This window comes from Biomphalaria glabrata, chromosome 1, assembly GCF_947242115.1.
Source record: "Biomphalaria glabrata chromosome 1, xgBioGlab47.1, whole genome shotgun sequence".
NCBI lineage: Eukaryota > Metazoa > Mollusca > Gastropoda > Planorbidae > Biomphalaria > Biomphalaria glabrata.
In genome coordinates, this window is record NC_074711.1 from 68,290,558 (window position 1) to 68,317,218 (window position 26,661).

General features: G+C 33.3%; 1 protein-coding gene across 5 annotated transcripts in view; it reads left to right on the forward strand.

Annotated features, from left to right (window-relative positions):
* Positions 1–2,089: 2,089 nt before the first annotated feature.
* LOC106068471 (antiviral innate immune response receptor RIG-I-like) overlaps positions 2,090–26,661 on the forward strand; it is a 30,350-nt gene continuing 5,778 nt past the window's right edge. The window contains exons 1-16 of one of the 5 annotated variants that reach the window (XM_013227836.2): positions 2,091–2,668; positions 3,699–3,853; positions 5,327–5,464; positions 8,256–8,425; positions 8,651–8,828; positions 10,441–10,626; positions 11,487–11,651; positions 15,923–16,069; positions 16,481–16,575; positions 17,577–17,837; positions 19,272–19,434; positions 21,811–21,909; positions 23,244–23,413; positions 23,742–23,880; positions 24,568–24,801; positions 25,781–25,948. In XM_013227836.2, coding sequence (XP_013083290.2) covers positions 3,730–3,853; positions 5,327–5,464; positions 8,256–8,425; positions 8,651–8,828; positions 10,441–10,626; positions 11,487–11,651; positions 15,923–16,069; positions 16,481–16,575; positions 17,577–17,837; positions 19,272–19,434; positions 21,811–21,909; positions 23,244–23,413; positions 23,742–23,880; positions 24,568–24,801; positions 25,781–25,948 — 2,437 coding nt within the window. In that variant the 5' untranslated portion in view covers positions 2,091–2,668; positions 3,699–3,729. Of the gene's footprint in view, positions 2,669–3,698; positions 3,854–5,326; positions 5,465–8,255; positions 8,426–8,650; positions 8,829–10,440; positions 10,627–11,486; positions 11,652–15,922; positions 16,070–16,480; positions 16,576–17,576; positions 17,838–19,271; positions 19,435–21,810; positions 21,910–23,243; positions 23,414–23,741; positions 23,881–24,567; positions 24,802–25,780; positions 25,949–26,661 lie in introns of those variants that run through there. The other 4 variants (XM_013227837.2, XM_013227838.2, XM_056010231.1 and 1 more) reach the window with 4 other exon arrangements.

Consider the following 26,661-nt stretch of genomic DNA (forward strand, 5'->3'; position numbering starts at 1 on the left):
TGCTTCTTATTTACAGGGGCGGACTGACTATAATATATGGGCATTCGGGCAAATATCCGGTGTTCCTGCGCACCCAATTTGGCCGGTAGGGCCACCGAAAGGGCGCACGAATGCCAGTAAAATCAATTATTTTTCTATTTCATTTGAGGACACCAAATTTAAATTCACTTCAATTATCTAATGGATCTCCAAGAGCGAAAGCTTGTAAACATAGATTCTAGATCTAAATCTATATTATAATATATATATATTATTAACATTGGGATTCTGTGTTGACCTGATCAGCATAAGTCTTAAAATTATAGGTAGGTTCCACTTTGACAGTATTTATATAGATCTATCTATATTATAAAGTAGAATGTGAGGTGTATGTATGTATATGTATGTATGTATGTATGTATGTTACTTATAGACATCAAAACCGCTTGACCAATCTTGATAAAACTAGGCAGGAATGTTCCTTGGGTACTAACTTAGACCGTAGTGTATGTATTTAAGCCCTAAAACAAACTTAAGACCCTCAAAAAAAAAAAATAAAGTTGTCCGACTCTATTACAGCTATAGTATTTTATGGATCTAGGCCATGTCTACAATGTTGACATGAGAAAAGATAGAAAGGATTTAGACCTAGATCTAATTTTAAGAAATACACTTTGCGCAGATAGTTTTTTTACTTTGACACATGAAAATACAAAAGAAGATCCATTGATTTCATTATATATTAAAATTAACCTTCAATTTTGTGTTTCAAAAGCATTTTTTACATAAATTAGTTCCTTATATCTGTGACTACAGATTTCCTGACGAACATTCTTTCATTAGACAATACCATAATGAATCGCGTACTAAATATTTATTCGTTTAATTGTTTACTTTATAATCCCATCCCTAAATCTAAAACTCTAATTCAACTCTTCGCACAGATAGTTTTATACTTTAACACATAAACATATTAATTAAAGTCCATTCATTTCATATTTTGATCAAATAAACATTCAAATTTGGTTTTCTAAAGCTACATTCGTTTACGCAAGCTGCGAAGCCGAGTTGAGATAGGCCTAGATCTATATTCATTCATGAATCGCGTACTAAAAATTATTTCGTTTAATTGTTCACTTTATAATCCCATTCATTTAACAAAGCTATCGCTCTTTTCGTTTTTAATAGATAAGAATGTATCGACTTCGGATAAACCCATTTTCGCAAAACTAATTTTATTTTCTTAGCGAAAGAGAAATAACGTGAAAGGATCATTAGCTACGTTTAACATACATCTAAATCCAATCCACTAGATTATTCAAAAGCATTTTTTATATAAATTAGTTCCTGATATCTGTGACTACAGATTTCCTGGCGAACATTCTTTCATTGGACATTACCAAATGGTTACACATTAACACATCTCTCTACTGAGTCTATTCCTACCCTAGGCTTAGGTCTAAAACTCTTATTGAACTCTAAGATGATAAAACTTCTTTACGCAAAGATAGTTTTATGCTTTAACACATAAACATACTAATTATTGTCCATTCATTTCATATTTTAATCAAATTAACATTCAAATTTCTTTTTCTAAAGCATGTTTAATACATTCGTTCGCTGTTCGCTAAAGCTGCGTAGCCGTGTTGAGATAGGCCTATATTCATTCATCATCATGCAAAAAAGTTCACGCATGCGTAGCACAGAATGAACTCTATAAAAGCCAATGTTTAACTCTAGATTAGTCTAGATCTAGATCTATGTCTACATCAAGATCTACTTTATACTTTAACACATGAACATACAAAATTAAGTCTATTCATCTCAAATTTTAATCAAATATATGTAGGCCTACAAGCAAATGTTTTAATTTGAAAAAATGGATTTAAGCCTATTAGCTATTTTGATTTGATAGCTTCATTCACACAATTTTTACATTGACACATTCGCTTTATTACATTATTATTTCGTTTAATTGTTTACAAAACACTCTCAGTGACTATATCGACAGTAATGCGCAAATAAAGACCCGCGGGTCGCGGGTAACATATGTCTAGTATATTATATAGGTTATACTAAATCTGTGAGAGTTACTGCCCCTTCCAAATATATAGACCCAGATTTAGAAGACTAAGTGATATCCGATATCAAAATAAACACAAAACAGCTGATTAATTACACTGATTTGTTAAATTTAGATCTCTAGAAGTGTAGTCTATTGTCTAGATCTAGATTATCTAAATACCTATAAATTAGATTTATTAGTAGTATAAATACTAGATATCTAACTATACCTATAGTCTAGCTAGTATTAGTATTGTAAGTAATCTATAGACTAAACTTACAGTACTTTGAGTGACTTTGAGTAAGTTACAGTCACTACTAACTTTAAACTTAGTAATGTAACTAGTTTAACTAGGACTCTAGAAACTCTAGTAAGACTAGTACTAGTAGATCTACTCTCTACTCATCTAGTCCGGGCTCTAGTCTAGATCTAGATCAAAGTCTAATTCCCCCCTCCCCCCCCCCAAAAAAAATATATCTAGACTAGATTCTATATCTAGATACACATACTGACATACAGAGTTCAGAGTGTAACACTAAAAGTCTAGATTTAAAGTTTTCTTGCACCACCTCCGTGCCTTGAATAACAATAACAGTAAGCTGAGTAATGAGTAAGAGTTAAAAGGTAATTTTATATTATGGCAATTATGCCATTCACCTCCGATCCTGTTTTTTCTGTGGTTTTGCCATAGCCGTAGACAATATAGCTCATAAACCTACACTCAAAAGCTTAAGCATCGCAAATTATTATTAAGTTTTTAAAAAAATGTACCATCACAGACTATATGGTGTTGCTTCTATTACAGCATTGATAAGAGACAGTAAAAACTAAATATTTTTTTAGGCTTTATAATAATTTGTAATGGTAGAGCTTTTGAGAACGAAGAAGAAGAAGAAAGAGAACGAAGAAGGTAGAGCTTTTGAGTGTAGGTTTATGAGCCTATTGTATACGATAAGACCACAGAAAGAATAGGGAGGTGAACAGCATTATACTGTTACCCTATATATTAATATATAGTTTGTAGAAACATAAGTGACCTGATCTGTGTAGACTTATTTTGATATTATGACAAGAACTAGAATCTAGGATAATAGCGATTTCATTAATTACAAACAGAATGAGTCTTATAGACCTACACTGTAGCCTACAGTAGGCTACAGCGGATAGGGTACACTAAGCCAGTTAACTCAGATTCTAACAGTAACTTATAGTATTTGGGCAGACTGGGCTCTATACTCTTTATATGGCCTTGGAAACTCTGAAAATAAAGCTTCATGCAATATCTAGATTACCACTTTAAAAATACTGAGCGCAGGCTGGAGGAGAATATTTTATTTTATGACTGCATAGCCATGTGAAATACTGCATTCCTCCTTAATCTTCAGACTTGAAGATAAGCCTTATTATTATACAGTAATAGTCATTATAATAATACTAATAAAAAAATGTATTTAAACATGTCTGACTTAGTTAGATCTACATGTACATGATCAAGAATATTCTAGACTACATTTAGAGCATCTATTTTTGTAATAATAGATTGTAGATATCAACTTGATCTTGCATGTATACTCAACCCAGAGAAATAGAAATTATTCAGACCTGATCATTATCAATACAATTTAACTTTATTCTAATTATTGTATGTTTATAGGATAGGCTACTTTTTATGTTGTCAGAATATCATGGAAGACATAGAAGATTTAAAAATAATCATTAGCTCTCTCAGAGATGTCTTTATGGAATATTTACGTCCAGATGTCCTTGACATTCTTGCAAGTAAAAGTGAAATGTTAAATTTAAGTTTGAGTAAGTTAACTACATAACATTGCTTATTTAAAGCTGTAGTTATATATATTATTTAATAAATGGCATTATCTTTCTGTCTGTCTCTCTCTGAGTGAAAATTTTGATAGTCAACATATATTTTTTTTTAAATAAAGGTACAATTATCTCATTACATCTAAAAATGTCATCAAAATAAAGTATTTTTCCATAGTAAAGAGAAAGGAGCTTCAATCTTTACATTGCTTTTAAGAGATTTAATTAACTCTAACTATTACATTGTGCAAGTTTCATTATAATGCATGCAAGTTATTTTATCCAGATCACAGATGAGATAACATAGTTTTCCAGAACATTGATTAACTTTTAAAAACAATTTGTAGGCATTTTCAAGTTTTTCCAACCATCAACCTCTTGAAATAGTTTACTCCAACAAAAATGTTTGCTGTCACATGTCATTATTCCCTTTTTGTCCTTCTACCCTCTATTTAAATTACTATGATTGAAGTCATTCTCATCTGGTCGATAGTAAGTCAGTCATATTCATAGTAAGTATGTCACAAACATAGCAAGTACTAGTATTTCAAAAAAAAATTATGGCTGAGTGGTAAAACACTTGGCTTCTGAACTGAGGGGTTTTAGGTTTAAATCTTGGTGAAGACTGGGATTTAGAATTTAAGAATTTTTTTGATTATCCAGAGTTCACCCAAATGTATGGAAAACTGACATTAGTTTTGGAAAGTAAAGGCAGTTGGTCATTGAGATGGCTACATGATACCCTTGTTAACCATTTGCCATAGAAACAGATGAGCTTTACATCATCTTCTCTTTAGATTACTAGGTCTGATAGGGATATTTTACTTTTTCATCTTACTAATGATAATTGTTTTATTGCTTAGATGAACTGGACAATAATGCATACAAAGACACTGCTGCTCAGCAGTCAAACTAGAGAAAACAGAACCATGTTATATTTTAAGTCTCTTTTATCTGTATAAAACTTGATTTGTACAGTGTTGTAGACTAATTGATACAAAAATAGAGAGTCTATGTAATCGACTTATTTGTCTCAAGTTTACAAATGTGTATACACTTCACTTTCAACTTGTACATAATATCTAGTGCCGCATTAGTTATTCTACTAGTTATTTTATTAGTCATCTACAGTTATTTAATTATCAACACATATCTGTACATAACTACAGACTAACTAGCTTATCCATTGGTTTTTGGCTTATCGGGTTAGCTACATGTCAAAATGACATTTGTTTTAATCAGATTTATTGAAAATTTAATTATGTGAGGAGTGTATGTTGCATATTGATACATGGAAAGTAAAACAGAATGTAGAAAATAACCTATATGATGTTTAGAAAAAAATCTACCAAGTAAAATTAAAATAAAGTTGAGTAGGTCTCAGGTCATAATTTCTAATAAAATATAGTGCCATTAACTAATTCTAATTACAACATTTTTCCTCATTTTTTTTTATGTTAGAAAGTCAAATTGAAAAGTACCAAGAAGAATCTAAAGAACAACAGAAAGGCCTTTCAAAGCTATTGGATGACATTTTAGAAGATGATAATTTCTTGCTAGAGTTTATTCAGATTTTACATCAAGATTCTTACAACTCAGGTACGTAAAAGAGCTTTTTTACTTTCCAAAAACAATTCTATACTCCAACTGAATTTGAGTTTGAGAACTATATATATATACAATTGAACAAAAAGAAAGCTAGACAAAGCTAGATTTTAAAAAGCATACTTTCAAATTTAAGCTGTTTAGTTATATTTAAATAACTTTATTTTGTCTTTTAGGTTATACATTTTTTAATGAGGATTTCATATCAGTTTCTGTTGTTTCCTTTTTTAATTATAACTCACACCTGTGGACTTATTTGGGTAAGAAGGTTCAATAAAAATTGTCTCCATATGATGTGACCTAATTATATTATTAGTCTGTACATACTCTAATGGCACTTGAAGTGCACCCTGTCTATAGGATTTAGGCTTCCATACTTAATACTATTGGGCAGTCAAATGATTTAGATTTCCTCTCTTAATTTGTTGGATGTTTATAAGGCAATGTTATTTTAAGACACTCATTACATGGGAGCTATCTGATTTTCAAAGGAAAGCCAACATTGAAATAATGGATACAAAAACAACAACAAAAGAACTATATGATACTTTTATAGATTGCTGATCTTTATTTATGATGAAAAATCAAAAGCATTTTCTAAGCTTTCACTATCATAGCTCCTACATTATAAATTTATTGAAATCTTGCAAGTTCTGGAATTTTGTCCATTGACTGCCTGGCCTTGCTGTATGCATGCTGGACTTCTATTCTGTTGTCTCCAGGGTCCCGGGTTCATACCCTGCTCGTGGACATCTTCCTTTGTCATTTTAGAAACATTGTACATAAATAATGAGATGTTGGATCTAGTGGATCCTCAAAGGATTATAAAGTAAGGGTAAATAATGTAGCAAGAATCAAGAAAGACTTATCTATGACTTTATTGATGGGATTGGCTTAAAATGGAGAGTAGAAAATTCTAGACATTATTCTGGATTTAGTTTTCACATATAAGAATAGGTTCTAACATCTGTTGTCCACAATGAATACAATAAAAATAAGAGTGTCAGAGGCCTAATTAAAGGGAGATAATTGGATGAATATTTATCGTTTATCAACTTGTGTGTGTGACGATACGAAACTTGCATACATAAGTTCATTTTAGTTTTTCCCAGCAAACCGTGAGAAACTTTAATTTTTAACTTAAACAATTATTTTCTTGTCCACCCATAACTAATTTCTTGTAGGATTTATCCCCCCTCGCACGTTTCTCACGGGACGAATCTCGACGTAAAACATTAACTAGCCTCTCCAGGGCTAACTTTTAATTATTGACCGCTGGACAGGTGACCAGCACACAACAAGTCGCTCCGCGGCCTAATAACTTTTCATACCTACCCCCCCCCCCCCCCCCCCCCGCAGGATACGCATCGCTCTAAGAATAGCATTGCACTCGGGCTGGACAGATACATATTCGCTTAAGACTTTACTCTCACAGTAGGCAACGAATATTGACCATAAAGCTGACCTGACGCCTGACATCTCCGGTACATCGATACATGTGAGAAAATCAGCTAGCTTTCTTCCCCACCCGTTAAACGAAAAGTCCCATCTATATATAGAGAGAGACCAAAGCATTCCAAATTAGGCCCGCTAGGATTCACACAGTCTCCTCTGTTAGGAAGTTTAGTTGTGAGATTTCATTAGGGACAAACGGCCTGGTTGCTACCCCTGGTTGCTACCCCTGAATGCTACCCCTGATTGCTACCCCTGGTTACTACACACGATTGCTACAACTACCAGATCTCCATAGAAAGCTGTAACCGAGGCAGACCACACCAGATACCCCCCCCCCCCCAATTACATACCTGTTAGCAAGAAGGCATTGCCTCCTGTCCTTGGCCCTAACATATTGCCCAGTGTCCACAGTGCCCTATACTGCCCAGTATCATCTGCCCAGTACCCGGACCAAACTGTCCACTGCCCAATAGTTATTGCCTAATGCCGACAGATTAGAGCAACCTTCGCAGCAGAAGATAAACTGGTGTTGAGTTAGCACGGCTCTCTACGAGCTAGAGATCACAGCTGAGAGATCGTCCCACTACAACTTAGTCTGCAGCACCAACCTTCTCTATTGCTAAACAGGCAGCGGCCTCACCCTAGAGCCAGCTTGCCTACAGCATAGAGAATATCCCGAGCCGACGTCCTAAGACAGAGCCGGATGACTCATCCTTCTGAGTGCCAGTCCTACGACCGCCAGAAGACGACCCAGGAGCTAGCAGCTAAGAAAAATAAGTAGCAGACATAGGAACATTCTTCTCCTCCAATCACTCAATAATTAGCAATCCATGATGAACAGTTATTTTAGATATTAGCACCTTTACTTCTTTTATTTTCTTAATTATAACTTTATTTAATCATTTATCTCTTGTAAACTTTCATTTATTAAATTATTTTATTTATAAACGTATAATATTGGTCTGTTCTTACTGTTAGTTGCGGTGTGCCTGTACAAAATCTTATATGTGAGCGGGATAAAATTAATAAAATTTCCCCTAGACATAAATAAACAAGCCAAATAATAACTAATTAACATCTCGTCACAGTGTGTACAAATATTTGGAGCTACAGCAACACAAATTCCATGACATGAAATATATTTAATATATGACTTCAGAAATATTGGTTTTTTAATAATCTGTTGTCATAAATGAATAAACCCAATTTCCATCCATCGATAGATAATAAACAAACCTAACTTTTTTTTACACAGATAATCCACATTTGATATCTATATACTACTATACATACATCAACAATCTTCAAATTTTACAAACATTTGTTACAGGTGAATCCCTCTTCATCGCTTCACAGTTAGAAGATGGGAAAGACGTCCAGATAGGTAAAAGTATCAGCCTTTTCCTCCTCTTGATGAATAATGACTGTGTGTTACAACTAACCTGCCAGGATATTTACGACATTATACAGAAACTTATAGCATACAATTTTATTCGTAAAGTAAGTTTTACCTTTTTTGTTTTGACCTGTGTATTAAAAAAAATTTCATTATTTGTAATTATTCTTTATTTTTTTTTTTTTATTTATGATTTTTTTTTCAATAATAATACTTTTATATTCAAGCATATAAATTAAATGTGAATTAAAAGTAATCAGACATCTTTTAAATTCAAAACAGTTACAATAATAAATTTTGATTAGTAATCTTTTTGTTATATTTTGTAGCATGACTACGAGCAATTACAGTGTAAAAAATATAAACCACTTCATCTATTTTTGGAAATGTTTCGATCCATTAAACATTATGAACCGAAGTGGTTCCCAACATTCATCTGTCTTCTTAAAGAAAAGAAACCAAATGTATTTGATTTGAACTCCAATGCAAAAGGTTGGAAAAAAACTGGTAATTGGCTAACATGCTTTTTTTTTTTAATAATTATTTTGAAGTATCCTTTCAATAAATCTCAAGTATAAATATATCAGAGCTTTTCAAATATTAAGGGCAATCAATTGAAAACCTACAACACTATTACTGCATGTCTAATTAATATTTACATGTAGGTCAGAGTGAACAGATGAAATACACATCTCCAATTACAAATTGAAAAATAAATAGCTATGCTTTTTGTTGAAGTTCTTTTTACATAGAACATTTTAACATTCAGTAGACAAAATTGTCTGTCAGGAGATAGATAGAAAATTATAGCACTGTAACATTGAGGAGGTTAAGAGGCTATTAGATAAGGCTCTGAACTGTCCTTCAACAGTCTTGATGGTTCTTGGGTCAAACCCTGCCAACACCATCCCCTGCAGTCCTGTGGGCGGTTTGGGCTTTGACTAATGATGCTCAAGAAACATTTGAAACATGCAAAACAAATTTCAGGATCATCCTGTGAACTTTTCAATGAAAATACCCTTATTCAACTAAATGTAATGCATATTATCTATAAAGCTTGGTTTACTCGTGAAATGTTTGCCTCTGTCTTAAATACCTTCTTTTAAGTAAAAAAAACAAAACAAAATTTTGGTGCCATATCAAAAGTATAAATTGTGAAAATAAAAAATAAAAGTGAATTTTAAAACTGTTCTTTCAATGTGTTGGTTGACCTCATACCTACACCATTAGTAACTTTCTTGTCTTCTTGGAGTTGTATTTGAAATTAGGTGATTCTAAATTGATATCTTTGGCTTTATGAGGCCTATAAATATATGCCATAAATTTTGTGTCTGCACCCTGCGCAAGCATAGCTATTAGTTAACTTCTGCTAAGGTTGGGACATTTTTTTCTACCATGTCTCTATTTCTCTACTAAAGCTCTTTGACAGACTTTACAGACATTTTTCACCAGTGTTCATTTCTAGATTCTTGATGTTTCCATTTCTAGTCATGAACATTTTATTTTGATTTGCATTGTTTAATTGAGACTATTGCTAATGTTAAATTCAGCCACTCACTCTTATGGGTATGGTTTAATCCACAAAAGCCCATGGAGTCTGGAAGCGCATGAGGTGCCCTGACTGCACTTCCCAGTGGTGGAGGCTCTCCAGGCCTGAGCAAGCTATTATAGCACAGTAAGAACAGGCCAGTGTCCTGTTGGCTCATATCTCTCACTGCTATGGCCAAATTTTGATTTATGGCGCCCCTGATGCGGGAAAGAGGAGGAAACCGTGTCTCAGACTTGCTGATCTCCGACTTGACAGGTCTGGGAAACCAAAAGTTCTCGACCTGTATGGTGACATGTATGCACTACGCAAAACAGCAGGGTTTCTGTCCAGGGCTTTTGCAAGAGAGGATTTGAGCCTCTCAAGCCTTCATTGAAATAGAGTTTGATGATGATGATGATGATTGCTAATGTTTAAAATAATAAATTGATAGGATTAAAAAAATAAATTATATCATGCAAGTTAAAATAAATAAAAACTGAATTAAGATGAGTAAAAGCTGAACACTTCTGCTTACATTATAGAAACATTATTTATTTAAATATTTATTTATTTTTGTTTGTGACTTTCTAGCAAGTTCTTCTGTGGACATGCTTGAGGATTTGAAAAACATTACAGCAATTCACAAAGACGTCAACATACCAGACAATGATTCTGTTGTGTCAAGTCTGTCAAGCCTTTCCACAAGTTCAGAAAGTTGTTCCATTTACTCAGATAAAAGTGAAAGTAATTTGACTGGAATTCTTACACCATCTTTTGGTGAGTTACTGATTTTACTATCTTTTAATAAGTAAGTTAATGGTGTGGACCTTGTCCTAAGGGAAGTGTGATCTATGACATAATTAAAGTGTTGTCCATTTTGCAATAAAAGTATGGTCCATTAATCAATAAAATGTGGTCAATTAGGTATTAAAGTGTTGTCCTTGGTTAAGTCAATAAGGTCTGATGGTAAAAAGTGAGGTCCATTTGGTATTTAAAGCATAGTCTATGTTGTAAATCAGTGTGTTCCTAGGGTAAGTTAGTGTGGTCTTTGGGTTAAAGTGTAGTCCTTGAGGTCATTCAAGTATTATCCAGAGGGAGTAAGTATAGTGGATTTTATTAGTTTTCATGGTGACACTTAGCAAACAAGGCCAGGAGCGACATGAAATGTCTTTATATATACCTTTATAATTCACAGCTTTAAGTGAGAGAATAAGTCTAGGGATAAGTCTAGGGATATGGTTTAATTTAGGTTTCTGTGAACAATTTTTCTGAGGTCAAAGGTTAAAACCTCTATTTAACTATAAAAAAGGTCAGTAATTTATAAGATCCTATGGTAGAAAGTTTACAGAGAGAGGAAGAGCAGAAGATGAGATTTAAAAAGTCACAAGCCAGATAGTAGTTGATTGTGGCATGATGTCCTTAGAATGTCTTCAGTTAGGGTTCAATCCTCAATGATTCACATTTATTGTTGTTGTTTTTTAATAAAAGTACAGGATATTTCTTTTAGAAAAAAAATGAGCCTAAATCTCCTGTCTTAACACAAGGTTTAATGATTTAAAAAGTTTAAACAATGGATGTAATAAAAAAAAATAATTTCAAATGCAGCTCAATGTTAACTGTTTTATATCTTATTTCAGTATTACAAGAGAAAAATCTCCTCTCTAAAGTTGCACATCCAGACATTTGGAAAGATCTTGACAGTTTAGGCATTCTGGACTTTTCACAAATCATCTGTGATGATTTCTCTGAAGGTTGTACAGATATGGAGATGGATTCAGGTTGCCCACTGTCCAAAACTGAAGGTAATTTAAACTTTTCTTGGAAATGTTTATTACTGAGTCTTCTTCTTCTTTTAGCCAGCTTTTATTGCTGCTGAGCTGTGAGCTCTTTTGCAGACTGTGCCAAGGAAAACAAGGTTACAAAGACAGTTTGTGTGGAAACACAAACTCAAAATCGGCCCCCGAAGTGGTCCACCCAGGCAGGCTTCAATATTTTCAGAAAGAACATCCAAATAAAATTATGTCAAAGACAAATGAGAGATAAGAATGGAGAGAGAAGGTTGACAGATCTTGTGTAGTGCCCCAATGGTCCAGCAGATCAAAGGATAGGTGCAAGTGAATGCAAAGCTAGATGTGAACCTGGCCTAACTAGTTCCCCTTTCAGACCTTGTGGTCTATAGGGCAGATGATATAAAGCTCACCTGTTTTGTGGCCTACGGTTAACGAGGGTGTCATGTAGCCAACACAACGACCAATCGCCTTTACTTTTCCCCAACTAATGTCAGGTACCCATTAGAGCTGGATGGACTCAGAGGCGCCGAAGGATTCCGAAGTTAAAAATCCCAGTCTTCACCAGGATTCTAACCCGGGACCCTCGGTTCAGAAGCCAAGCGCTTTATCGCTCAGCTACAGCTACCGTGCCTCTCCTGGCCTAACTGAAGTCTTATAATTAATGTAATTGTTTTGAAAATGCTTAATCTCTTATTTGTATCCTCAAAAAAAAAACAAAAAAAAAAACTTCCGCTATTAAAAAAATGTTTCAGGAAAATGAAGTTTACAAGATAACTATTCGTTTTAAATTAGGTCTTAAATGCATACTAATTAGCTTTTTCTCTTTTAAAAACTGCTTGCATAACTGATTTAAAAAATTAGATTTTTCGCTTTCAGGAAAAAAAAAAGGAGCCGTTGCATCAGAACTTTGAATGATCTAAAATATTGTGATTTTGGATTTTCAATATCTTTACTAGTTTACGAGATCTAAATGGGACAGACGGACAGACATTTCACACAAAACTAATAGCGTCTTTTCCCCTTTCGGGGGCCGCTAAAAAAGTGGGCTGTTTTCTTCAGTTGTTCAGCACTGCCATACAGGGTGTTGGTTATGTTGGAGTGTAGTGGAAGTAGGATCTGCCTAAGGTGGATTAGGGAGGGGCATTCAAAGAGGATATGGTTTAAGGTTTCATAAGGGTGGGCGCAGTGTCTGCAAAGGGGGAGTTGTGTGGAGTTTATTTTGTTCAGATGGTAATTTAATAGAGATGTGTGTCCTGTTCTTAGTTGGAAAATTGTAGATTGTTCTTTGCGGGGAGGAAGTTAATACTGTCCAGTTTGTTAGGCATAGTAATTTCTTTATACATGGCTCTGCCTGTGTTTCCTGATGCCCATTGGTTGAGCCACTCCTCTTTGTGATTGTTGACTAACATTGACCTTAGGGTGAGGTAGCTTACAGGTCTGTCTGGTTGTTCCATAGATGAACCTGCCTTTGATAGCTTGTCTGCCTTTTCATTTCCCATGATGCCAATGTGTCCAGAGATCCGCTGTAGTGTGATATTGATATTTAATTTTGATATCATCTGGTGGATTATCACAATTAGTGTTGTTAACTCTCTTGGGCTGTTTGAGGTGTTGCTGTAAGGTGCATGCAGAGTGGATTGGGAGTCTGTAAAGACAACAATATCTGATGGTGATTGCACTCCTTCATATAATTTGTTTTCCCCTATCTGTAGTGCTATGGTAATTGCCTCAATTTCGGCTTGAAAGTTTGAGCAGTAATCGCCACAGGGTGCACTTATTTCAAAAGTGTTTATTTTTAGGGAAGACCAGGAAGGCACCAAGACCAGCATTGATGGTGGCTTTGATGGCTGATCCGTCGGTATATATATGGATTATTACTGAGTCCATTAATCTGAATGTATCTGAACTGTGATAATGATTACAGATGAGACTGCAGATGTGTGTCAAGGATTGGCCTCATTAGTCACATGAGAAGTTGCAAAGGGAAAACATCTTCCATTATCTCATTAGACATAAAATGCAACAGATCTTAGCTGTAAAAATTGTAACTCATGAGGAATTTTGTTATATCATTCAATACTTGCTTCTTTATATTGTTAATTTAAATAAAATTTGTTGGAAATTTATGTCAAACATTTTCAAAGTTTGTTTTAAGAGCCATCAGTATAAATGAAACTTGTTTAATTTTTAAATGGATTGTAATATTTCATTTGATTCTTACTGTTGTCAAGCCTGTTAATATGAAGGATTCTTCTGAGCGATAGAACATTCCCACCAAATATCAAATGAGATTTACTCCATTACAATTAAACAATTTAATGCTATAGTAAAAATGGAGAGCATATGTTCTTAACATTTTTCATTGCTGAACCCTATTTCAATTACAAAACATTGAAGGGGATTTATAGGGTGAAAATCTACAGTCTACACAACATTCTCTTTTTAAATTCCTTTTCCAATGACAGAAAAAATAGTGTTGTGTTTTGTTGAGAGAATCTCCTTTGTTTTGATTGAAAGGTTTATAATAGAGAACTTCTTTTTGGACATCTTTATTGCACATAGTATAAGTAACGGAATGCTTGCTGATTTGAGCATATCAATTTTGAGTTGAAAGTATATTTCATCTATTCCTCCTATTGAGATGTTTTCTCAGTACATCTTCCTTTTGATATGTTTTCTCAGTACATCTTCCTTTCAAGATGTTTTCTCAGTACATCTTCCTTTCAAGATGTTTTCTCAGTACATCTTCCTTTCAAGATGTTTTCTCAGTACATCTTCCTTTCAAGATGTTTTCTCAGTACATCTTCCTTTCAAGATGTTTTCTCAGTACATCTTCTTACCTATCAAGATGTTTTTTCAGTACATCTTCCTTTCAAGATGTTTTCTCAGTACATCTTCTTACCTATCAAGATGTTTTCTCAGTACATCTTCCTTTTGAGATGTTTTCTTAGTACATCTTCTTACTGTACTGAAGAGAGAGGAGCCCCCACTTTGCGAGTACTGTGACTCTCGCCTCACCGTGGAACATATCCTCGTTGATTGCCCCAGATACCAGGATGTCAGGGCGAAACATTTTAGAGCCACTAATCTAAAAACACTATTTAATAATGTCGACCCTGGGAAGGTACTGGGCTTTATTCGGGAAGTGGGGCTATCTACGAAGATCTGATTTCTGAATTTGTGAACATGCACTATTTACATTAGATTTTTACCAAATATTTAAATTTTTACTACCTTTACTATTTTAACTGTGAATAGACCTTAATTTTAATTATATGACTGTATAGAATCTGGCCCTTGTTGTTTAGAGAGAGAGTAGTCCTTAAGGGACAGCAGGCACGACATGGCCTAAATTGTGCCGATGTGCCTCAAATCAACAAATCAAATCAAATCAACATCTTCTTACCTATCAAGATGTTTTCTCAGTACATCTTCCTTTTGAGATGTTTTCTTAGTACATCTTCCTACCTATTGAGATGTTTCCTCATTACATCTTCCTACCTATTGAGATGTTTTTTCAGTACATCTTCCTACCTATTGAGATGTTTTCTCAGTACATCTTTCTATCTATTGAGATGTTTTCTTAGTACATCTTCCTTTTTGAGATGTTTTCTCAGTATATCTTCCTACCTATCAAGATGTTTTCTCGGTACATCTTCCTACCTATATTTGTGCTCCCTGGTTGAGAACACATGCTCAAAAAAGTATATCTCTTGGGAAATCATTTCTGTGAGGATTTCAAAAACCTTCGTAGTTTCTATTAACTTTGCACAAGCAATCGAATACTTTTAAGAAATGTCTTTGTTAAAAAGTGTATCTAATGCACTAAAATCTTTTATTTGTAGCTGCATAGGATCTTTGATGAAATTTATGGACAAATAAAATCCAGTAACCTCAAGAAGTTGCCTAATTTGAATATTTCTGCAGTTGCTTCAGCCATTTTACTTTCTTCAAAAATTCAAGGAGGAAAAATGTCTTATTTAATCAGCAAGATTAAATATTTTGTTGTAAGAACTTTGTCAAAGTCTGCCCATTGCCCTGTTCAGTCACAATAAATCTTTCATAAATGAGAGTCAATACAGTCATCATCACATACATTTCTTGGAGTGGATTGTTTTGTTTTTTTGATATTACAACTTTAGTAATACAAGCGCATATTGAACATTTATTTTTATTCCAAAGCATTTTGTATTAATGTACATGTAAACACTATGTGTATCCTATATATATATTTTTTTTCTGAATTCATTTGATGAAAAAAAACTTTTCTAATATACTTTCAGAAAGAAGAGTTTTGGCTTTAAAAGATTACCAATTAGAGTTGACAAACCATGCAGTCAAGGGAAAGAACACCATTATCTATGCACCTACTGGGTCAGGAAAAACAATTGTTGCAATATACATTATATTAAAACATCTAGAGAGAAGAAGTAGGTTTCAGTTAGCATTACAAGCTTGAAATAAATATCTTGCATTTATTTTCTATAGTCTCAAGATTTTTAATACTTATATTTTACTGCTTTGATTGTTTTATTGCTTTTTTTTTTTACTTTTAGTTTGTTTTTTTAATGTATGTTTTTGGTATGCTTTGTATGTAAATTTTTATGTTGTTATTTTTCTATATTTATTATGTGTTTTTAATGGGCCTACAAAGCCAAAAAAAATGCACTCTTCAGTAATGTTTTGTCTCAAACACAAGCATTGTCAATGTGAAGATAGATAACTTTCTTATTAGAAATGATAATGAAAACTTTTGTTTTTTAAACCCATTTTTATTATTGTAGATATTAAACTTAATCTATTCCCTTGTATTACATGATAAATGAATTGTCTATTTGTAGGAACTAAGAAACCAGTTGCATTTTTCGCTACAACAATTCCTCTGGTAAAACAACAGTACTCAAGGATAACATATTATTTACAGGATAAATATAAGGTATATTCAAAAGTATTTATTAATTGTTGCATCAATGTTCATTACTGGCATGTCATTTTAAAAAAACTAAAAAGTTCCTGTAGTGTAACTGAATTGTTCATTTTCTACGTGCGTCCTGCGTGTCAGAAGGTCATGTCCGGTGTGTGTGTGTGTTTCATGTCAAGTGCGTGTGTGTTTATAGTACTTCATCAGTGTTATGTGAGACGTGCTGGTTTCATTCACTGTTTACTGTAGTCTAATTTTGTCGATTAAAGCCATGTATACTATACTATATATACTATTATACTAGTATTTGTTGTTTCATTACAGTTCCCCTTTCAGACCATGCAGTCTATAGGGCAGATGATGTAAAGGTCATCAGTTTCTGTGGCCCACAGTTAACGAGGGTCTTATGTGGCCAGCACACAAACTAACCGCCTTTACTTTTCCCCAACTAATGTCAGGTACCCATTAGAGCTGGGTGGACTCAGAGACGCCTTAAAAATCTTCATCAGGATTTAAGCAAATGATCTCCAGTTCGGAAGTCAAGTGCTTTACCACTTTGCCACCGCACCTCCCATTTTGTGTGTGAAGGAAACACAAAATATCTCAGCTCATTTCAGAAACATTCATAGATCACGTCTTTTTATTTTCACAAGTGTCCAAGGCCTTGGTTATTAAATTGGCATTTAATATCCTGGAATTCATTAAGCTAATAGTTAACCTATTGCTAAAGACCAAATCATTCATTTTTTTACTCTATGTAATATGTGAACATTGTTATTGTTGTATGTAAAAAAGATTATGTTGATGTATATTCTATACAGTGTACATTAAATATTATCATTATCTTTACTATATTGAATTTCATCAGCAGTCTTTTATCATTGCATTTCAAGTAGGAATATTATTGGTATAGCTGTTTTATTTCTTTCATTTCATAATATACAACTTTATTATATATTGCTCTAACTTACAAAAATATGAAACAAGCTTTTTTTTTAAATTTCTTTTACCCACAGGTCCTACAGGTGACCAGTGAGAATGACTACAGTATGAGTCTAAATATGATTTTGTCTGGCTATGATGTAGTGGTTATGACTCCCAAAATACTAGAGAACCATTTCAGAAAATCCTATTTACATATCAGTGACTTTTCCGTGCTTGTGTTTGATGAATGTCATCATACTCATAAGAAGGAACCTTATCTCAACCTTATGTCTTTCTATTTGAAAGCTAAGAAACAAAGCAATGCAGAGGAATCAAAAGTCAGTTTACCACAGGTAGGCTTATGTGCTAGGTATTACTATTGACTTTGGTTAGTTGGACTACCAGTTAATTTGACCAGCCCTTTATTTAAAATGAAACCTAATGTATTAAAATGAATTCAGTTATATAGTTGAATCTAGTTAATCAAACCTGCTGATTATTAGAACCAAAACGATGAGGCCCAGAGGTAGTCGATTCATCAGATTTGGCTGAAGTTTTTACAAAGTTTATTTAATAAATTTTCTTTTACATCACACAAACACTATTTTAAAAGACAATAAATTTAGAGAAGTGTAACATTCAGCACTTAGGCTGACAATAAGTTTATAAATTAGGTTATAAGTTAAGTTATAGATAACCATGGCTTCTCTAAAGATAGCCAAAGAGGATAGATGTGTTCTTTAAAAACCATACCAAACATAAGTGACTACACTTTTTTCTCCTACTATTTAGTTTTCTGGATCCTTTTGCAAAGTAGTTTCCCCTTGTAGTTGTTGTTTTGTCAAAAGTTTTTATAATGAATCGAAAAATATATTTTTTAAAAATTTCAAAAACATTTGGTTCTGTGCTTTCCTGCTAATGAGTTGTGACTTCAATTGAGACTTCAGTTATAGGGATTTATTTGTATAATGTGAAGACATCTTCAGATCTGCTTTTGGTTCACAAATCTAGGTTGGGATTAAAAAAAAACAACCTATACATTTTCTATATCTTAAACTGTTTGAATTGACTTGAAATGAATTTTTGTTGTCTACATTTGATGTCACCGCCTATCCCTTAATATGTTGGACCGCTGGGGCACCACACAAGATTTGTCAACCATCTCTATTCCTCTCTGTCTTTGACCATTCTTTTATCTTGTCTTCCCATCGCTTTCTCTGTCTGACTTTTCCTTGGCCGTGCTGAACAACTGAAGAAAACAGCACACTATTTTTCCTTGGCACAGTTTGCAAAAAAAGCTCACAGCTCAGCGGGATAAAGCTGGCTGGAAGATGAAGAAGAAGACTCTTCCTTTTTTACAAGACTTGATGACCTTCTAATATGGCCATAGCGCTTTAGTTTGCTTTTTTTTTTTTACAATAATTAGCAGGTCATCATGAGGTCCAATCTGTGGTAGCCCTGTCTCTAGTCTCTTCATTTGTGATGCGGTCTCTAATGTAAGATAGTATAAAACTAAATCTCACAGTAATACCTCTGACATCTGTTTGAACTAATGTTAGTAATTACACAAACCTTATCAAACTCTTTGATTTAATCCTAAACTTCCTATCAAAATGAGGACCTTTAATTTGTGAAGAGTAATATAACTTTTTATGTGATGTTTTTCACTTGTTTTATATTATTTTTTTATTTATTTTTTTATATTTTATATTAATACATTTTTTTTTAAACAACATAATTTTAATTATTTTATTAGATTTGCACTGTTTCCTTCTGTCCTCGATTAGATTATTGGTCTCACTGCATCCATCAGTATCGGAAAGGCAAAGATTTTTGTGGAAGCTGTGAAAAACATTCTAAAAGTCTGCGCAAATCTTGATGCTGAAAAAGTATCAACAGTGGTGAAATATGAAGCACAGCTGAAAGCAGATGTGAATGAGCCTGAAGAGGGTGAGATAAATTACTGGATTTCTCCACTAGATTGTCTCATGCTATCAGCATATTTATTTGTTCTAAGATTGGTATTGAGAACATAGCTATAAATGAACAAAGAAAGAATAATGTTGATAGATGTTAAAGGTAGAGAGCCCAGCTTGAAATTGATATTTGTTAAAATAGAAGTGTAGTGCTTTCTGTATATAACATATTTTAGTCATTTGCTTTTAAAAAAAAAATGCTCTTTTACTTGATGTACGAAGTCTTAGTTCCTTTTGAAGGCTGCAGTTTTCTGGGTTTGGTTATTTCAAAAATTAAATGATTTTCACATAAACCAGGATATAGTGTATTTAATGTTAAAAAATTGTAACGTACCCCCCCCCCTTTTTTTTTTCCTATTTTATTTGTATCTGTGTAAAATTATATTTAATTATATGCCAGCAGCAAAACTACAGTTTAGGTCAGTGATGAGCAAACTTATTTAGGAGCAGGCCAAAAATTAAAGGAAATGTTTTGGCAGGCCATCATATGAAAATTCAGAAATTTTGCATTTAATCTAAGGCTATCAAAATAATGTTAATCCCAAAATCTATTAGTTTAAACTGCAAATGTTTAGATAATATTCCTGCATTGGTTCCAATTGGCTGTTATTCTTAAGAGTACATTGAGGTCTTCCTTATCAATCTATTGCTGACACAGATTGTTCTAGTCTGCTCATAAATACAAGAAGTTGCTTTGCTCACACTCTCTGAGCATGAGAAATTAAATTTAGGAAACTAGATTTCATTATAAAATGTTTTACATTTTTTGGATCTCCTTTAGAATTAAAAATAATCTACTTCCTAGTCCAAAGCTCCAGCAGGACAACAGGGGATGGCAGTGGGCATGATATGAACCCGGGACCATTGAGACGACCGGCAGTGGACATGATATGAACCTGAGACTATTGAGAGTCCAGAAAGCGAATTTTTTAAATCTTTTTTTCAAATTTGCCATGAAGTTATCGAGTTATCTTCATAAAACCAAAGTCTGTCTTCCTTCACTACGATTAGGGAATGTTAGCTAATTGATTTCTAAATAGAAGTTGTTGTTTGAAACCATTAATGTGGCCCCAGATATTGATAAAATTGATTTTCCCTGATATAATTATTTTAAATTTGTTTATTTGACAGAGTAGATCTGGGAAAATGCAAAATCATAGCGCCATGCACAATTTTAAAATATTTCACATTCTACAGCCAAAATTTTCACAGTGATAAATGTTTCATTTTGTTAGTTCCCAAACTCTCAAAATCGCTCACTGTGTCCTGCATTAAGTTATTTTACTTTCATATAGTAAAACATATTGGATTGTTCAGATTGCATATAATTAAGGAATTCATGGAACAGTCAATAGTCAGTTTTAGAAAGGATGTCTTGATATATGGTGCAGTGCAGGAAAACAATATCATCCTTGGAATGGTTTACATTGACAATTCCAATTCCTAATATTTTCCTTATATTTGGAGCTCTATCTTTCATAAAGTTACCTTTTCTTGATGCAGGTACTTTCAGAATTCCTAGACCTTCCACATATTTAATGAAAAATGTTTGGAACTCTTGTTGCTCCCTTAAGGAACACATTGTCCTGGCTAGGATATTGTGTGCTGTGCAAGTCCAGTAATATTTCACTCAACCAGTCTTAACTAGCCTAGGAACATTACAGTTAAAATGATAGACAAACTCAAGACTTCCGTATAATTCATCTGATGCATTTATTTACAAATGGGATGCTGTCTTGTCTCCCTATCCCTCATTTTCTTATCCGTCTTTAGCACTATTCAACCTTCTCTAAGCTCTAGCCATCTTGTTCTCCATGTTCGCGTTTTCTGCAATGCCATTTGTCTGTCTGTCACTACTTTTACTGTCTAAAAACAATACACAAAATATTTATCTACAAAACTAACATACTCTCTAACTAGATCACTACATATGCAAGAAAACTCTTGAGTAACATTGTGAAAACTTAATATGTGGTAGTCCAGATAAAACTTCTTGGCAGGCCGGATTTGGCCCACGGGTCATAGTTTGCCCATCACTGATTTAGGTATTATATCCTTTTCTAAAATATGTGTTGGCCTGATCCTAGTGTCCTTAGAGTCTTTGAACTGTTTCTTGAAAGTTGCCTTTGGGTGATTATTCTTGTTTTTTTTTTTCTAGTTTCAATTTCATACTGAAAGATTTAAAAACTTTAAAATATCCCTTATTTCCTCAAATACTTATACACAGTTCTTTCTTTGTCAGCATAATTTGTTTCTTGTTTATTTGAAATAAATTGCTTTAAATCTTTCAACTTATTTGCAAATATTGTTTCTGTTGCTTGGTACTAATATTATGTGTATATTGTTTCAGAGCTACATTTGTTGTCTGACACCAGTAACATGGACATAGTTAAAGAGCTCAAGAAACAGATGTCAAAGCTTGAGGAAAGACTTGACTATAACAGCAAAGGTAAATAGTATTTGGCATACTGGTACAATAAATTTATATGTCTGACTTGTGGGGATACAGTTTCTCATAATTGAAATAGTTAGCCCAGGCCAATAGATATGTATTTAATGAAACGTTGAAAGATTTTGGAAAAGAAAAAAAGAATTAAATTGGCTTAGCCTTTACAGATTTATTGAAAAATCTGTGCTAGAAGCTTTCACATTATGATTTAGCTAAGGTGCTCCTCAGCCTTCTCAGATGCTTAAGGTATAAAATATGTGACTGTTGTTTGTACATAAATCAATACCATCAGATATGATCTGCAGACAATAAGCAGATCCATTAAGTGATATTGTGATCCTATCTTCTAGGTTGACTTCTTCTTTTTTCTATATCTTTTTTTTTTTGTTCAAGGCCAGATTTGGGGTTTCTTACCTTTCTTAAATTTCCTGGGAAATTAATTTGAAATCTAAAAGCAATTGACTGACAGCTTTTATGGCCTTTCACAGACCTGTTCTATACTCTAATACAATAATTTGTTTACAGGCCTCAATATTTTTTAAGGATCTGCCTCCAGAGTCTAAGCTTCATGTTGAATTTGTTTACTCAAAGATAATCAATTATCTTTAAATTGGTCAAAACCAATGTAAAATAACTTAGTTATTAATAAAAAAAAAAGCTTTGCAATTTTCATAAAAGTAGTTAGTGTATGCTTTTTTTTTATAGAAAAATCTAATTTTAAAGAAATATATGGCTATTACAATTTATACTATCAGTATCCTAATCTTTCTGTTGATAACTTAAAAATAATTTGTATACAATAACCAACAGACTATTAAGTAACAAAATGCACCATTTTTTTTTCAATTTAGTAAGTTTTGTAAAAATCTCATTCAGTATTCAAAAGTTCTTATTATTATAATATAATCTTATTGGTTATATTAATCTATTTTTAATCACATCTTGTAGGATTTTTTTTTTTTCATTTTACAATATTGACATCCATTGTAGGTTGAGAGATTCAATATTTGTAAAATTAAGGATTAAAAAAAAAAGATTTCTTAATTGCAACCACAAATAAAAACTCTGTATCTGAATTACATTGCAACATGCATAGTGTTTCATGCATAGTTTTTCATGCATAGTGTTTCATGCATAGTGTTTCATGCATAGTGTTTCATGCATAGTGTTTCATGCATAGTGTTTCATGCATAGTGTTTCATGCATAGTGTTTCATGCATAGTGTTTCCATGCTAATGGCGAGAGCTTAACTATTTACTCCTTAACTTGTATGCGGTTCTGATTTATTGTCTATAACTATTACAAACTAAATATGACTACTACTTTAATTGCAGACATTGAATGTCTTGAAACACTTGTTTGTAGCAGGCCAAAAGATCAATTAAGTCCACAGTATGGGCAGTGGGCAATGGATGTCTTCACCAGAACCAGATTAATCAAACCTTCTGACCCACTGCACACTAAATATGTGACCAATATAATGACCATTGCTGATTACCTACTAGTAAGTCTTTTGAATTTGTCAGATATTTATAGGTTGTTTGTTTAATTCAGTGTGGAGGGAGTAAAGTGGAGAAGCAAGGTCAAAGGTCACGGACTTCTGCAATGTGAAGTAGAATCTAAAATTAAATTTTGAAATAAATAACTTCAACATTTTTTGTGAAATCTAGTTTCTAACAACATGTTTCATTCAAACCTTTCAAAAGAGTTGTACAAAAGAGGATGGTGCCTGTCACAGGTGCATTTCATAGACCATGAAATAAATCACAAGGAGAAAACAACACATTAGTTGCTGTTTTTTTTTTTATCTTCTTAAATTTTTTTATTGACAGGCCTACAACATTGCTGTTGAAATGCTTATTCTTGTCCATATCAAGGATGTTTTACAGTTTTTAGCTAATTATTTGGGAAAATATAGAAAAAGTAAAGATTCAGCCACTGAAGAAATTATTTACTATGAGAGTTTTTTAAGTAAGTGATAATTTATTGTTATATAATAAAATACTATTCTCCTTTTTGTTTCATTTTTACTTCCTATGTACAGCATTAATTCACTATAAGTATTTTTTATTTAAAAAAAAACATTTTTTAAACCAGTATAATTTATGTAATTTATATCAATATAATTTACTCTTAATTTTTTCTATTGACAAAACAAACAAAAAGTTATTCATTTTTATGCCAAGCTCTAATAGCCTGTAGACTTGTTTATCTTCTTTATTTTGGTCATGTAAAGAAAAGAATGGTAGAAGAAAAAAATATGCCAGTAACTATTGTGGCACTAGGATCTATAATTATTTGTTAGCTTGGATAAAGCAAAGTCTCCTTTCCATTAGGACTAAAACTGAAAGATTTAAAAACTCCTTTATCCCACTTTTGGTCAGAGTGTTACAAGATCAGCTGTCGTCATCGAGAAGTACATAGAAGTCAAATTCATAAAGCGCTGGTTGTGAGTGTGTATCTGTTTCCTTTGTGAATGTTGTTTGAATTTTTAATCAATATTGTTTTTGTACAGTAGTTTCGCTGAGCTTGTCAATTGTAGTCAAACTGAATCTCCATTAGATTGGATCAATAAAAATTATCTTATCTTATCTTATATGTTAGAAGGATACATTTTATTTGATTTAAACAATGCTATGAAAATATTTATGTTTACAGACATCAAACAATTACTGGAACATAAAGAAGATTCTGAAAGTCAAAATCTTAACATCTTGAAAGAAAAATTAATGGAGAATCTTGTTTTGAAAGATTCCACTTCGTGTGGCATTGTTTTTGTTCGGACCAGAGCTATGACAGAGTCACTAACATCTTGGATCAATCAGTGTGGAGATCTCAGCCCACTTCGAGCTAGAGCTTTTATTGGGACAGCCTCCATGTTAAATCATAGAGGTAGGATAAATAATTTGTCTTTTTAAATTAACAAAACTAAAAAGACTGCTTCTAAAAATAACAAAAAAAAAAAAAAATAGACTGCTTGGTTGTTGTCTATTAATCCATAGAACAGAACATTAACCTTCACCTATCCCTTAGTCTGTTGAATCATTAGGGCACCACACTTAATCTGAATCCATTCCTCTCTGTCTTTTACCTTGACTAGAATCTCTTTCTATAACTATTAAAGAATATTTCTTACTAGCTTCTATGCATCCTTCTCTTGTGTAGTGTTTTTATTCATTACTCAATAGCTGACCCAGTGTTAAAGCAGTTGGCTTCTGAAAGGAGAGGTTTGGAGCTGGAATCCTGGCGAAGATTGTGATTTTATTTTCATAACTGTCATTTTTTTAGGCTGCCCATGAGTCTATTTATATACATGACATACATTAGTTAATTAAAGGTGGTTGGTCATTGTGCTGGCCACATGACTCCAATGTTAACTATCAGCCATAGAAACAGATGAGATTTAGATTATCTGCCCCCATAGATTGCAAGATCTGAAAGTGTCAGTCAATAATGAAACAAAAATTCAAAGGTATCAAAAAATTATTAGGTATGAAAAGGAGCAAAAAAAAAAGAATTATTTAGATCCTCCTCTCCCCTTCTCCTACAAGCCAGACAAGACTTTGACTTAGAGAATCATTGCTTCATTCATCTTTTATCCTTGTTAAATAAAATAAAAATGTATTTTTTTCTACCTAAAATATATTGTTGATTAGATAATGACTTACTGGTCAATTGGCTGTCTAGAATATGACACATTTGTTTAAATGATATGTGATTATAACAAACAAAAGAAGACATAAATGATGATAGGTATTAGTAATTAAGTTGAGCTTTAAATGGGACATTCCGTGGTTGTGAGTATATATAATTAGTTTTCAATTCATTTATCTTTTAATAGTATCAGTGCAAACATTTGTATATCACTCAGGTTTGAGTCAGTCGGAACAAGAAGAAATCATTCAACTATTTGGTTCAGGGCAAGTTAGGCTGCTTGTTGCTACCAGTGTTTGTGATGAAGGATTAGATATACCTGCCTGTAGTCTAGTCATTATTTATAACCATGTTGGGAATGAAGTCACATCATTGCAGAGAAAAGGTAACTGTAATATAAAATAATCATAATAAGAATAGATAAAAATATAGAAAATATTATGTAACTACAGGGTGGGCTGGAATAATAAGGATAATTGATTACTATTGAATGGAAATATCTTTTTAGTGAACTCGGTTATGAAAAAGCTTCTATAATTGTTATGCTGTCCATCTGTCATGTGGGAAACTTAAAAAAACAACTAAAAGCATACTTTGAATGTCTTTGAACAAAGACACTCAAAGACCGCATCATAAAACCATGACGACCTGCTAACTATTGTAAAAAAAACGCAAGCTTAAAATCTATGGCCCTATTACAAGATTTTCGGGGCTCCTTCCTTCAGGGAACAGTACCAGGAAAAAGAAGAAGAGGCAGACAGAGAAAGCAATGGGAGGACAAAATAAAAGACGGGTAAGGGGGGATAAAGAGATCCTGGTATTTGAGTGGGTTACTATCTGAGGATAAACCACCACAACACTGTACTTTGGCTCTAAGTTCCTCTAGACCTGGGGCCCAGATGGCTCGCTCTGGGTCAACCGGCTGGTCACGCTGAGCTACCAGCATAGGCCTTCGACCTATGCTGGAGGGCAGTGGCTGGAGGGTCAATCAGGGGGCGACTGTATCAGACACATGTCCGGTGTGGCAGCTGACTGAGTATAGCACCTATGTAGCCCTGGCGGGCTCATTCTGGACATCCAAATGGCTCGTCCCCTTGT